At 33.5% G+C, this 16,181-nt stretch overlaps 1 protein-coding gene and 1 long non-coding RNA gene across 2 annotated transcripts; both read right to left on the reverse strand.

Annotated features, from left to right (window-relative positions):
- Positions 1-5,153: 5,153 nt before the first annotated feature.
- LOC120256281 (protein trichome birefringence-like 39) lies at positions 5,154-10,409 on the reverse strand. The gene is given in 6 exon segments (XM_039263991.1): positions 5,154-5,639; positions 5,942-6,012; positions 6,014-6,101; positions 6,196-6,371; positions 9,759-9,930; positions 10,006-10,409. Coding segments are annotated over 6 exon segments (1,110 nt in total). The 5' UTR covers positions 10,317-10,409; the 3' UTR covers positions 5,154-5,347.
- Positions 10,410-11,902: 1,493 nt separating this feature from the next.
- On the reverse strand, positions 11,903-14,687 carry LOC120256280. Its single transcript, XR_005535257.1, has 3 exons — positions 14,572-14,687; positions 13,305-13,825; positions 11,903-12,038 (listed from the first exon to the last, which is right to left on the reverse strand). It is a non-coding gene; the product is annotated as an uncharacterized LOC120256280 (long non-coding RNA).
- Between the last annotated feature and the right edge of the window lie 1,494 nt (positions 14,688-16,181).

Genomic DNA, 16,181 nt, shown 5'->3' on the forward strand with positions numbered 1-16,181 from the left:
TGCTGTAGAAAGGAAAAGTTCTTTGGAAGATTGAAAAAGAAAGGGCTGGAGGTGCTATCACGGGGCATGCTTTATCTGCAGCAGTGAAAAAAGGCATTCTGGAGATGCTCAAGACTTTCAAGTTTGCTCTGTTGTTTTGTGATTGATCTGCTCATCATGCCATTCATTTGTTTCTCATCAACACTGGGAAGAAATTGATCCTGTTGTTTCTGCACTGCTGTGCTCAAGTGTTCTTCCCAACAAGGTGGTATCATAGATCAGGTTGAAGCACTAGGGACCTCACTCCTTTGATCTAGGTCAACAGGTGCACACCAACTGTTTATTGATTTGTCTGAGAGGAGAATGGAGATGAAACCAAGCAGAATGGTGAACCTAAATGGCTCTAATTATCATACTTGGAAGAACAAGATGAAGGATCTTCTCTTTGTGAAAAAGTTGCATCTACCTGTCTTTGCTTCGGAGATGCCAAAGGACAAGTTGAAGGAAGAATGGGACTTTGAACACCAACAAGTGTGTGGATACATTCGACAGTTTGTGGATGACAATGTGTACAATCACATTGCGAACGAGGAGAATGCACAATCTCTGTGGGTGAAGCTTGAGTCTCTATATGCTAAGAAGACTGTCATGAACAAGCTTTTCCGTATCAGAAAGATGATGGGTTTGCGCTACAAGGATGGAACTTCTATTTCAGATCATGTGAATGAGTTCCAGGGTGTGATGGATCAATTAGCAGGTATGTGCGTGAATTTTGACGATGAAATTCAGGAACTTTGGTTGCTAGGGACTCTACCTGACTCATGGGAGACGGTTAGGGTTTCTCTGACTTCATCGGCACTAGACGGTATTATTACTTTGGAGAGTGCCAAGAGTGGGATTTTGAATGAAGAAATGCGGAGGAAGTCTCAGGTCATCAGCTATTCATCATCCGGGCATTCGGAAGCACTCTTTACAGAAGATCGTGGGAGAAGCAAAAAAAGAGGTCAGAAAGGTGGCAAGAGTCAGAGCAAAGGAAAATCCAAGGACCGATACAAGAACATTGAGTGCAACTATTGTCACAAGTTAGGCCACATTAAGAAGTTTTGCTACAAGCTCAAAAATGAACAGAGGAACAAGGATGGTCAGGGGAAGCAAGAGGGCAACAATAATACTGCAGCCACTGTTCTGCTGGCAAGTGGAGGTGATATTATCATCGTAGGTGATGAAGTAATAGCTACTCTTTCATGTGATGACAGCAGTTGGATAGTTGACTCTGGGGCTTCAGCACATGTTTCTCACAACAGAGCATTATTTGCTACATACACCACAGGAGATTGTGGAGTGTTAAGGATGGGAAACAATGGTGTGTCCAAGGTGATTGGTGTGGGTGAAGTGCATCTTAAGACTTGTACAGGAAAGTCACTTGTTCTTAAGAATGTCAGTCATGTTCCTGACATCAGGTTCAATATGATTTCAATAGCAAAACTAGATGATGAGGGATATTGCAGCTTGTTTGTCAATGGGCAATGGAAGTTACTGCAGGTGCTATGGTTTTAGCTCGTGGGAGCAAGAGATCCAATCTCTATTACATGGAGGGAAGTGAAGAAGATGTACAGGTGAATGCAGTCAGTGTTAGTGCATCTGCAGACCTGTGGCACACGCAACTCAGCCATATTGGCAGGAAGGAATTGGAGTGGTTAGCTAAGAGGAATGTCATTCCTGACTTGAAGCATGCAGAATTAGAACCATGTGAGCACTGCTTGGCAGGGAAGCAGAACAGAATTTCTTTTCACAACCACTCATCTTCTAGGAAGACAGAACTTCTGGAGTTGGTGCATACAGATATTTGTGGTCCTTTGAAAGTGAAGACCAAAGGTGGGGCATCTTATTTTGTTACCTTTATTGACGATCACTCTAGGAAGCTTTGGGTTTATGCATTAAAGAACAAAGATCAAGTCCTCGATGTTTTTAAAGGAATTTCAGGCAGCAGTCAAAAAGGCAGTCAGGAAAAAGGATTAAATGTGTACGTTCTGATAATGGAGGCGAATACATTGGTTTGTTTGATGTCTACTATAGACAACAGGGGATTCATCATCAGAAGAGTCCACCTAAAACACCTCAACTCAACAACGTGGTGGAGAGGATGAATAGAACCTTAATGAAGAGGGTAAGGTATCTACTATCAGAAGCCAAGCTACCAGGTATGTTTTGGGGTGAAGCGCTTTACACATCGGCTTATATATACAACATGTCACCCAGTTCAGCATTGCAGAATGAAGTGCCTGATTTGTTTTGGTATGGTAAGGAGCCATCCTACAATCATCTACGTGTATTTGGATGCAAGGCCTTCGTCCATATACCTAAGGATGAGAGATCCAAACTTGAGGTAAAGACAAAGCAATATGTCTTCGTGGGCTATAGCCAAGATGAATTCGGCTACAGACTTTATGATCCAGTGGAGTAGAATCTAGTAAGGAGCCGTGATGTTATTTTCTGGGAAAATCAAACCATAGAAGATATTGACAAGTCCAAGGTATCTTCTGTGACAGAGGACTTGGTAGATGATGATCCCAATTTTCCCAGTACTATAGCTGAACCTAATCATATAGAGGAACCAGTACATGATAAGGTTCCAGAGTTTGTTCAGGAATATGAGCCCATTAGTTCTGAACATGATATAACAAAAAATAACAACCAACAGGAGGTACCAAAGTTCATTCTTAGGAGATCAGACAGAATGGTCAACCCTTCCACTAGATACTCATCCAATAAGTATGTTCTCTTGACAGAGGCAGGGGATCCTGACACCTTTGAAGAGGACATGGAAGATGACCACAAGAAAGAGTGGATGGATGCTATGCAAGATGAGTTAAACTCAATGCATGAGAACCAAACTTTTGATCTAGTATGCTTACCTAAGGAAAAAAAGGCTTTGAAGAACCGATGGGTTTTTAGGGTGAAGCAAGATGAATCTACTTCAAGTCTCAAGTATAAAGCTAGACTGGTAGTCAAAGGTTACAGTCAAAAACAGGGAGTAGATTTTGATGAAATTTTTTCCCCGGTTGTGAAAATGTCTTCCATCAGAGTTGTGTTGGGTTTGGCAGCTAGGCTTAATCTGGAGATTGAGCAGATGGATGTGAAGACAACTTTTCTTCATGGCGATTTGGAGGAGGAATTGTACATGGAGCAACCTGAAGGGTTCAGGGTGAAGGGCAAAGAACACTGCGTGTGGCGCTTGAAGAAGAGCTTATATGGTCTTAAACAAGCTCCTCATCAGTGGTACAAGAAATTTGAATCGTTTATGGCAAAACATACCTTTGCTAGGACCACTTCAGATCACTGTGTGTTTGTAAAACATTTCTCCAAAGATGATTTTATCCTACTTTTGCTTTATGTTGACGACATGCTCATTGTTGGTCAGAATGTTTCAAGGATTGCAGAGTTGAAGCAGCAGTTGAGCAAAACTTTCTCTATGAAAGACTTGGGAGCAGCAAAGACTATTCTGGGCATGCACATTAGCCAGGAAAGAAAGTCAAAGATGCTATGGATCTCTCAAGAGAAGTACATCCAGAGGATATTTCAGAGTTTTTGAATGGACAATTCCAAAAAGGTAAGCACTCCCTTAGCAGCTCATTTTAAGCTTAGTGCTAGTCAGTGTCCATCCACACCAGAGGAGAAGGAGGACATGAAAAAGGTGCCTTATGCTTCAGCAGTTGGTAGTCTTATGTATGTTATGGTTTGTACAAGGCCAGACATCGCCGATGCAATTGGTACAGTTAGCAAATATCTTTCTAATCCTAGGAAAGAGCACTGGAGTGCAGTGAAATGGATTCTTAGATATCTTCATGGCACCTCAGATGTAAAACTCAGTTTTGGAAGTGATATAATAGAATTGTTGGGTTACAGTGATTCGGGCATGGCCGGAGATATGGACTCTAGAAGATCTACTTCAGGGTACCTGATTATGATTGCAGGTGGAGCAGTGGCATGGCAATCTAAGTTGCAAAAGTGTGTTGCTCTGTCAACTACAGAGGCAGAGTTCATTGCATTGACAGAGGCAAGCAAGGAACTTCTCTAGATGAAAAGGTTCACTAAGGAGCTTGGTTTGAATCAAGAACAATATGTGGTACTGTGTGATAGTCAGAGTGCAATTCACCTTGGTAGGAATCCAACCTTTCACTCAAAGTCGAAGCATATCGATACTCGGTATCATTGGATACGAGATTTACTGGAGGAGAAAGAGTTGGAGATACAGAAGGTTCATACAGATGACAATGGAGCAGATATGATGACCAAAATCTTGCCAAGGAGGAAGTTTGAAGTTTGCAGGAAGATCACTGGATTGGAAACACTCTCCGCATAGTTGGGAGGGTGAAGACTGTTGGGTTGATGTCCCTTCCTATGTGGAGAAGTTTTCTGAAAATTTTTAAACTTGTGTGTGTGTGTCTTAGTTGCAATAATGTTGAAACATTAGCTAACAAATCAGCACCCCTTATGAATGGTCTGACAAGAATACCTTACGTGCTAGTTTATATTAGTATATATACATAGATAGATATGTATCTTTGTATATAATAAGAAGGGTGTTGGGTTACAGTTGTCATTGATGAGAAGGGTGTGCTGTAGAAAGGAAAAGTTCTTTGGAAGATTGAAAAAGAAAGGGCTGGAGGTGCTATCACGGGGCATGCTTTATCTGCAGCAGTGAAAAAAGGCATGTTGGAGATGCTCAAGACTTTCAAGTTTGCTCTGTTGTTTTGTGATTGATCTGCTCATCATGCCATTCATTTGTTTCTCATCAACACTGCGAAGAAATTGATCATGTTGTTTCTGCACTACTGTGCTCAAGTGTTCTTCCCAACAAAGCGGTGTCGTCGCCGATGAGTAGGGAAACAACGTGAGATGGGCTAAAAGCGGAGGAGGACGAAGATGGGGAGCTAGGAAAAGATTTCTTCATGGATGGAGCTTCGAAGGAGATCCCATGGAAACGAGCTAATTAAATGTCTTTTCTCTGAAAGCTGTCAACTTGAAATTTTAAGTTTTTAGTTTTTTTTTTCTCCTTTTGTACTTCTCATTGTTTTTTACTATTAATTTTGTGATCTTTTTAAATAAATAAATAATAAATTAACATGAGATTAATACAAGCTTAACATCCTCTTTTGCAAATTCCATTAAAAGAATTATCAACTTGAGCTTTTTTTTTTCTTTCCCCCACTATTTTACATACATTTCTCACTCACATATTCATCAAACTTCAAATAAGATAATCCAAAACAATCTTTACACAACATATAAATAGTTTTAAGATTCTATTTCTCTTTTGTTATCTCCATGATTTCTTATAACAATAACAATAATAATAACAATAGGATCAAATAAGAGCAACATATAAAATGGAATTCCAAGTATCAGGGAGTCCAGCAAGACACCAATGGCTGCAATCAATACCAGAATGCTCTCCACTGAATGCAGATGGGTGAGCATCTTTCCTCAGTTGTGACAACAAAGTTATATCCAAAAGGTAAACCGGTATTTCTATGGTTTTCAAAACACTCTTGAGCACATCTTGTTCTGGAGGTGTACCTGTTGGATATGTTGATCCTAAAACTGGTTCCGTTTCTTTGTAACAGTTATTTTCACTTGTCCCTCCCCAATCCTGTGCTCTTTTATTTTCACAATAACAACAAATCTATTTGTTATTAGATGCAAATCAAACATATTATTTATATTCAATCTAATTTATAAATTTAACTATATTTTTCAAATTAACTAATGTGAGATCACTAGTTATCCTAACACGCACATTGCGATAACCAAATAGACCAAACTTAAATACTATACAAATTAAACATATTATTTGGATCTGATTCTATTGGAAAGCTTAAACTCATAGAATGAGCAAATTAGGTTTATATATTCAGTTCTATATTTTTCAAATTATTGGACGTATAGTAAAGAAACTTACTGATAGTGAGTAGGAGAAATGCCCTGAAAGAAGACTTGGGTGGTGGAAGGATTGATGTTTGCATCAAGCCATTTGGCCCCAGGTTGCAAGGCCTTTCGAGAAGGCTACTAATCTATTCATGTCCTTGTATATCCTATTTCCATCTTGCACATAGTCCCATCTGCATGTGTTCATTATGTAACTTTATTAATTACTGATTGATTTTATATCATCATATATAATATGACAAGTGAGTCTATTTGAAGTTCACTCACGGTTGGCTACTTCCTCTGTGAGTCCACCAATGCCATGTGTTGAAGATGAGCACATCAGCGCCTGTCCAAGCGGCTCCGCTACTTATCGAGTCAAGCTTCAAGACACGGCCAATGCTTTCACGCGCAATGTCTACTAAGTATGTCGATCGGTAAAACATTATTGACACTCCATAGTCCTGTTTACAGTCAATATACTTGATTAACTTTGAAACATGGAAATGAAATTGAAATTAATATGAATCTATGTTTAACATTGCAGGATGAAACCAGGGCACTAGAAGATTTAGATGAAAATAAGTACTTAATCATGCAACTAGTGAGCAAACATTAACATGTATTACTCTTAAAATAGATTGAATCAAACTCATTTATATATATATATATATATGGTTTACATTTAACATGTTAATCATGCAATTTCTTTTTTGTAATGAATGAGTTGCATGTGCTTTCTATAATACTGAATGGTTTTGAGCTACACTTGCAAAAGATTGGTAAAGCAAGTTGTATCTAATTTTTTTTTTTTTAATATAAATTAGAAATTGGAATATGTCCTATAGTGATTTATTTAGCTCATGTTTTACCTAGTTGTTTTTTTTCTACTCTTTTTGAATATTGGCAGGATTCTCACAATATTCCCAATCTTATAGACGTCTTTATACAGGAATCTAGTGCTAATGACCAAATGATCATTGGTTTATTCTAATTTAAAAAAAAATTAAAATTTTTTATCCTTACATAAAAACCCAAAAAATAATTTTTCTTTCTAAAAAAGTATTTTTACTGTAAACTCCCTATTATAAGAATTAAGCAAAGACTTTTTATCATTCCAACTAAATTTTAGAGATGTGTTTTAAGAGAGAAAATATTTTTGGGTAGTTTAAAAAAAAAAAAATAAAATTTGAGTCCTTGTTTTAATAAATAAATAAATAAATAAGGTAAGCGAAAGAGTCCCTTTGCGTAGAGTGTTAGTGTCTCACTCAGGAGACAGATTCAAATTTTAATTCATGCATGACAAGGGCACAAATATGTTGAAAAAATAACTTTGTGTCTTTGCATGCTCCTAACATGGCTTGTCTATTTTGTTAAAAAAAACTTAAAAGAGATTTATAAAAAAATTTGTTATTTAAGGAGACAGGACTAGTGTTGTTTGGATAAAAGGAGACTTGGAAATTTTCTTTTCTTACCTTATCCCCATTCATCATCAATTTTCTTTCTTTGATACCCTATTTTCAGTGACTGAATAACATTAATAACTATTTTCAGTAATAGAAATTTCCAACAAAAATTCCCATCAGTAAAAATTATTACCAACAGAATTTTACATATTAGTAAAAGGATGAACAAAGCCTACGTAGAGAAATTGGGAAATGCATTATTCCCATTTCATTTATTTCTCCAATTTGACTTCAACCAGAAAAAAGAAAAATGGTGCCTTTATGAAATGAGCTTGAGTTAGATTAAGTTAAATTTAGATTTAAATATATTTAAAAGATACCACAATACTTAACTATTTTAATTCTTAAAAACATACATGAACTTTAATTAAAAATATTTTTCTTTTTATTTGATAGAAATTATGACTCTTTTTTTCCATTTATATAATCATCAAAAAACACTTCTAATATTGAACAACTTCCACAATTCATTTTGACAAACTGAACAAGATAATTTCACAAAATAATACCTATCATCTATAATATAATATATTTCATGAAAGACTCTCTATACAACTTTTATAAAAATATTCTATTAAAATCTCTGAGTCAAAAGGTATTTGGACTCAATTCTCAATTCATTTAGACCGATCATACAAATTTAAAAAATATATATTTAATTCTCCACCAAACTCTAAATAATTAAATATATATATATATATATATAATAAAAATGAGCTTCATTTGGTATGAAAGCAAAAGAAAGCAAGTGGCGCCAATCATCAAGGTTTTGCAAAAGAGAATAATGAGGAAAAAAAAAAGGTAATGAGAAAAGTACTGTGACACTCAACTTCTTTCCCATTTATCCAATTCATCTCAATATATAATTGCGCATGATGTAATAATAACAATAATAATGATAATAATTTTATATTTAATAAACATTATTTTTAACTATATTTTCAAAAAGGTATAATCTTCAACAAAAACATCCAAAACTAGTGTCATGTCTCAGTTGGTGAGTGTTATGAAACTCTTATGATGATGTAAATAGATTATCAATTACTATAAGGGTCGTTTGGTTCACAGAAATGATATATTATCATGGTAATGAGATTACCGTGATAATATGATCGGAAATGTTATATGTACGGGATGTTGTTGTAATGTGAGATTACCATGTTTTATTGAGAATTTATATTAATGGTAATCTTTCATTACCATGTTTGGTTAGTCATGGTAATTACCTCAGTAATATGTCAAATTTACCAAAATACCATTACATATAAAATTTTGAAAAATATAATATAAAATATTTAGATAAATAAATAATTAAATTATAATATTAAAAATTATTTTTTCACAATTTTTTAAAATACCTTTGTATTTACCAAAATAACTATACGTATAAAATTTTGAAAAACTTAATTTAAAGTATTTAGACAAATAAATAATTAAATTATAATATCAAAAATTATTTTTTTATATTTTTTAATATACTTTTGTATATATCAAAATACCCCTACATATAAAATTTGAAAAACTTAATTTAAAGTATTTAGATAAACAAATAATTAAATTATAATATCAAAAATTGGTTTTTTATAATTTTTTAAAATACCTTTGTATTCACCAAAATACCCCTATATATAAAAATTCGAAAAACTTAATTTAAAGTATTTAGATAAATAAATAATTAAATTATAATATCAAAAATAATAAGGGAAAATAAAAACTAAGGAATGTAATAAAGAATTAGATTAAATGAGTGGGGGCATAATTAGAAAAAAAATATTACACATTACCACCAACTTGGAAATCTGAATGGACACTTATTTTGGTGGTAATCATATTACTATCTTATTTGATAATATTTCACTATTGGTAATCTCACATTACCACTATTACAGTAACCAAACATGGTAATCTGAACACATTACTAATACATTTTCGGTAATGTTTTCACATTACCGTGAACCAAACGCCACCTAAATTCAATCTTTATATATAAATAATTAGAGAGCAATCAAAGGAGAAATGAGAGGGTGGGATAGGACCACAACTGAAGGAAATATATATATACACAAAGGTGTCTGCCATGATGCATGACTATGTGCATGTTTAACATCAAATGAGGTTGAGATGACATTTGAGATTCTAAGATACCAATAATATTATTATCATTAATAATGACATTAAATCTACAAAACTTCATGATATATATATATATATATAGTCTACATTAGATAGAGGAATAAAATGAAGAAAATCTAAACATAATGAAGCAAGTCTATTTCATAAAATCTATCTTATAAACATAATTAATGAATCTTAATTACTTTCCTTAAGTGATTATTAATATGTAATTAATGAATATAAACAGAGAGAGAGAGAGAAAGAAAGAACCTCAAATCTAATGGAAGAAAGTGGATCCCTTTTAGAGAAAGAAGTCCTAGAATTAGGAACAGCAGCATGGAGCATGCAAGTGAGTGATTGCCACTGGTTCAAACTAAGTGAGTCCCCTACAAACATTATCTTCTTTCCTCTCCATTTCCACAACAAATCCTTCCCATTAAACCTACAAATGATTGAACACAATAAAATATTTATACATATATATAATATATATATATGAAGATATGAAGATATTAACCTTGGAAGTTGACATGCAGAAGGTTGCCATCTGTATTTGAGATAGAGATTATCAGGACGGCCATATTTTTGGCAATCAAACTCAGGGTCAATGAAAGGACAAGATGAAGAATCATAGAGAGGATAAGATTGATCATAGACCCATTTTCCATAGAAGAAGTTGCAACTTTGCTTTGTTGCAGTGATGAAAGTGTTGTTATGATGAATGTTTATGGGCACATCTCCTTCAAGCTCATGACCATTAATGGATAACACTAGCGTTTGAAGGATAATGATAAGGATAAGTAGATTGATATTAGTCTTTGATGCCATGGTGATCAAATGAGAAAGATGGAAGTCTTGAAGAGAATAGAGAAGAGGATATTTGTGAGGAAATTTTTAAGGTGTTATTTGTGTATATATACACATAAGAGAGTGTGAAAGAGATAATCAAGTGAATCTTTTGGGGGATATAGTTATTTAGTGAGGGTCCAGCATATTAAGTTATTATTACTTTTGGTATTAAAGGTTTTTATGATTTATTTATTTTGCTTGTGGAATTTAAACCTTTTCTTTTATTGATAATCAAGTTTTGTTATTTTTGGAATATTTTTTGTTTGCTTTCTTTTGAATCTTTGTTTATGTGGTGTAGGAATGATAAGGAGTTGTCATAAAAATAATATTATGTTTCTTTTTTTAAAACTAAATGATGCATAAAAGAGTCCATGCACGGTGCTACTAGTGCAAAATGATTCAAATAATAAAATATACATAATAAAAATTAGTGTTTTAGAGCACATATATAAATAACCCTTATTAAACGCTAAAGATTTTGGTAGTTGATCATTTTTTATTAATTATGATGAATAAATTAATTAAAATTTGAGTGATGCATGTATATTAAAAGAACAGGGCATACATGTTTATTTTTTTTAGATAAATGACTTTCGAATTAGGAGAGAAACAAAGTCCTAACTTCACTAATACGGTGATACACCAATGCAAATTTATTAGGAGACTCAAATTTCTTAAAATAAACACTAAATAAGTTTGACTTATAAAAATTAGTGAGCATATATGACTTGAAAGTTTGATGTTTGGAGAAATGTTAGTATCATTGAGTTTGTTTCTATCCAAATAGAAAAGAAGAGCTTCCCCAATCCATGGATTATGATGCATAGTGAGCCACACATTATAATGGATAACAACTACAAGGGCTTAGTGCTATGTTTGGTGAACTAGGACCATTACCTACCAATTCATGATAAGGAACATCCAAGTTGGGAAATATTTCCATTATATAATTGAAACTCACCATAGCATGCCATACATCAATCATTGCTTGAATGTATTATTTCTTAAGAAACTAAAATAAACTTTTTTCCAAAATGAAGTTTATTGTTATAGAAAAAAATTCTACCACTTGGAGATATATTTTGGTTTTTTAGGTATCGAAATCAGTTTACTGGTCTATCATTAAATTTTGATCCAAAAATTAAGTATTATACATAAAAAATAAAATTCTACTATTAAAAGATATATTTTGGGTTTTTTGAGTTTAGAGAATAGTTTATTTCCAAAATTAAGTTCATTGTTTGTACAAAAAATATTCTACTACTTAAAGATATATTTTGGGATTTTAGGTCTAGAGAATAATTTACTGGTCTATCATTATTATCAGACTTAATACTTGTGTTTAACACTAAACTTTTGATTTAGTTCAACTTTATTCATTTCTAATTCTAACATAAAATACGAAAAATTACAAGTTTCATGTCACTTACACAAGAATTATAAATGATAATTTAGTTTCACACACACACACACACACACACACACACATATATATATATATATATATATATATAAACACTTAAAAAACTAAAATATATATTTGTAAATCATAATAGGGAAATTTAATTTTATATAATAACCAGATTTACATATGAAAAATTATTTACCATGATAAGTAGAACATCATCCATCATCCTCATGTCCACCTCACTTGGTTTAGGTTGTCAAAGCATGCAAGTTAAGTGAAGCCTAGCACTTCTTCTATCAAAATCATTGTTTGCACATTAATTAATTAATTCAGTAAAGCATCAAATTTAGTTCAGCAATCAGTATCAGTGCTGCATGGCTAAACAAATACACCTTTCAAGCATAATTGAAGCTGGTTTAACTTTATCTGGGTTCCCTATGCAAACAAAGCATTAGAGAACAATAAAAAAGACAGGCATGAATGGTTTTGCTTGACAGAGAGGCAACAAAGAGAGTGACACTAGAGTCTGATTGAAAGCTTAGTTCATTAACTAATCTTTGTCTTAATGTGAAGATGAAAGAAGACTTAACAGAATGCATGCTAAGTGGAATTAGTTCATTAGTTCTTGTTCTGGTATTAAGATAAGAGACTTATCTTGATACCAATGGTTTAATATCTGTTAATACAGAATGCATGCTAAGTGGAATTAGTTCATTAGTTCTTGTTCTGGTATTAAGATAAGAGACTTATCTTGATACCAATGGTTTAATATCTGTTAATACTAAACAAAATAAAATGATGACACTATGAAGTAGTATAATGATTATAGTTTTGATATGATCAATTATATCAAAACAAATGGTATCAATAATAGAAATGGTACTACTGTTTAAAATGTATCTGTAATGGCCATTGTTGTATAAATTTAGTTTTGAGTATTTGTTGTGAAGCTAAAAATTGTCCAAAGGTTATAAATAAGAAACTTGTCTGCATATGGGCAACAAATTAAAGATGAACATGTCAAGGGACCATAAGTGATCACTTTGAAAGTGCATGATAATGCAGGTATTAATTGGCATCAGTTGAGAGGTCATTCTCACTCTGCAAAGTTAGGGTTTAAACTAGAATGGGATGGAAAAAGAGATGCCACCAAGCCATGAAATTAGCTTCATGTTCAACAATTAATAAATCAACATGCCGCGAATGAAATAACAAATATTAACAAGAATCAAAACCATTCGATGAGCTTAGAAATTAGAATAAGTAAACAAAAAAGACATTTTTATCAAGAAGAAAATAAATCTTCTAATGCTATACTCCATTTATCTCAGATTTTCATTGGTCGCTTTAAATATATACACTAATTTCCACGATATTTTATAAAATGAACCAATTGTACTAATTTTATATAGACTTGAAGACCACTCTGATTATCTTATTATCAATATATTTCCCAACTTGTAAAAGTACCTAAATTATGAGTATTTTTGATAAATAGCTAAACTATTTCTTGAGCTAAAAATAAGCAAAGCAGAGGAATATAAAAACTAAAATCTTACTTGGTGTGGGAAGCAGGAAATCCAGCAGTTTTTCCATTCTGCTTGAATGTTGGTAGGGGTGAAAACCTGTTTCTTCATCAGCTATCAACCATAAATTCCAGATGCCTGAAGCAACATATTTGGCTTTTCTACAAAAAATCAATACTCAAAACTACTGGTTCAGATGTCCATGACATGTAGTATGTTATCAAGGATAGGCACAGAAAAGGCAGATATTTTATATAAATGAGCCAGAAGAGTTCACTATTCAGACTGTCGACAAGTCCTAGGCAGAGACATACATATTCCCATTTGATGATCCCAGATGCAATAAGAAGGTGTGATGGAACATGACGCACAGATGGATACTTTACCCGAACCACAACTCATTGGTCGCAGTGAGTGTGATTATTGTTAACGGCTTCAGAATATGCTTGACGGAAGTCACTGTGCTTGTGTATCAAATCAGTTAAGGCTTTAATTAGGGACCTGGGATTGAATACTGTTCCAACTTTGGGCTCTTGAATTGAGTCAACAGTGACCTGTGAAAATATCAAGTTAGCCAATTTTTGGAATGCCTTGCAACATGAATAGTTGAAGATAATGGGATAACTTCATCAAAAGAAAGTAAAAAACTTATTATATCGAACATCCAAGACAGTTAATGTCTATTGTTTCCCATGGTTTATGGCAAGAAATGCAACTGACATTTAGAACGGCCACTTCAACTGCATACTATTAACTCTGATGGTGAACTGATAGAAAAATATCGAGGCCCAAAGGTAGGATTCAAATTTAATTATCAGATGTCCATCAAACTTCTATTAATATGAAACTAAATCAAGGAATTGGATCTCAAGGAAAATTGTATCATAGTTGATATGCCATCTAATTTCGACATAATGCTCAAGTGGAGGAGAAATATTCAGTTTTAATTTAACAATACCACGCACAAGCATTTCCATAGTGAAAACATCTTATGCCCACTACATTTATTGAATAGTTTTGGGAACAATACTCAGCTCATACTTTGTTCATTTTTCCAGGAAAATATACATTGCTAGTTATCATTACTAAATGATAATTGGGCTCCCTCCAATTTGAGCATTACTCACAAAAAACATCTCCCATGAATAAGCAAATATCTCCCTACAGCTCAAAAAGCCAGCTTATATTAAATTCAGAAATCTCACTTTAGATATTTAGCTCACTTTAGAATTACTTGTATTAAATTCAGAAATCACATTAAACATGAATGTTTTTAGCTTCCAAAAGATGAAAACCATACCACTTCAAAGATTTCTTGTGCAGCCAAGTTTTCGGCATCTATTGTGATATGACCATCTCTAGGAACCAATAAAGCATTGATGTAGTCACTAGGCTGCACAGGATAAAAAAGAATAACATAATTGACATTTGACAACGATAAGAAATTATTGGTTAGGGAAATTATTTGTTTGTCCATGAAGCATGACTAAAATGTGATAGATATACTATCAGTCTAATCCAACGATTCAAAGGATAAATCTCTGACACAACCACTAAAAAGCAACAATTCCCTAGCGTGAAGAACATAGACTGAACTTTCCAATGTGCTTGAGTGTCAAAAGAAAGAAAATTTCCATAACAAATCATCCTTCCCTGATCTTTTGTTAATATATATTGGCAAAAAAATGTGATGTTGCAAACAGATTTTGATTGGACATCAATCAGATTCCACATCCCATCACACCACATCTATTCACAAGAAGCTCAATGAAATTAACGGAAAGCACCTTCATTATGGATAGAATAATAAGTACTCAGACAAGAACCAACATGAACTCACAGGCAATATATAGTTCTGACAAGTTTATATTTTGATGTCACCAAGATAAGACACTGCATATCCTCCACCTATATATCAGACCCGGCTACTGGTTTTGTTAAAAATTTTATATCAATCAGCAGAAGTTGCTGCCTACATAAGTTTCCTAGCTTTCAACAAAACTTAGAATGGTGAATCATGAACTCATGACCTAAATTCTGACATCAATAAAAGATATGGAAGAAATAATGTAAGATTTCTTTTTGAAAATTTTGCAACTTGTTACAGTACCATGGTCATACAACCCTATTAAAACAATCAAATGATAGATTTTTGAACTTTTTCAGTCATTACCATTAAAAACCAAGTATGTTAACATTGGAAGTTCCTCCAAATCCTTTAATAAACTTCCATTTAAGTTTGTTTGGCTTCTCAATCTCCTGTGTGATATTTCAACAACAACGAAGCTACTTTTCTCTAGACTGCATTTTAGCTATGCAGACTAAGTTGATTTTGATCACTTGCTTCTTTACTACAATCCACTCTTATCTTCATGGCATGCAGTTCTCGGAGTCTTAGAAAATTCCTCACTAACTTGAGCTAAATCTTAACCAAGCCTACTCTCTAAATCTCTGATGTATGTGGTCCCAAGTCATCATCCATCTGTAGTCCATACACCTTAAAATTATCATCTGTATTTTCAGTAAGACAACATTTTGGGAGTTCAACTTAACAGGATCCTTATTCCTACATGCAGAAAGGAGTTATTATTGCTGAGCTGGGCCCAATGGATCAGGCCTAGGGATCAAGCACTGGCACATAGCAATGATATGCATCTAAGCCCTTATAGCCACGTGGTGCTTATCCATAGGCTTCTTCCATTTTGAACCCCGTCTAGGCAAGAATTATGCTGCAGAAAATTTATTTCCTCACCTATAAGTGAGCGATGCAAAATATAATATTTTTGGTAGATTGAGTCCTAGCCTCAGCTATGGACAAGTACCATATAAAACTCAGGACGAAACATGAATGGTATTCCCTTATAATAGTAAAATATGAGCGATATTTTATCACAGAGTACATCTTAGTTC

The sequence above is a fragment of the Dioscorea cayenensis genome, unplaced genomic scaffold (genome assembly GCF_009730915.1).
Source record: "Dioscorea cayenensis subsp. rotundata cultivar TDr96_F1 unplaced genomic scaffold, TDr96_F1_v2_PseudoChromosome.rev07_lg8_w22 25.fasta BLBR01001376.1, whole genome shotgun sequence".
Lineage (NCBI taxonomy): Eukaryota > Viridiplantae > Streptophyta > Magnoliopsida > Dioscoreales > Dioscoreaceae > Dioscorea > Dioscorea cayenensis.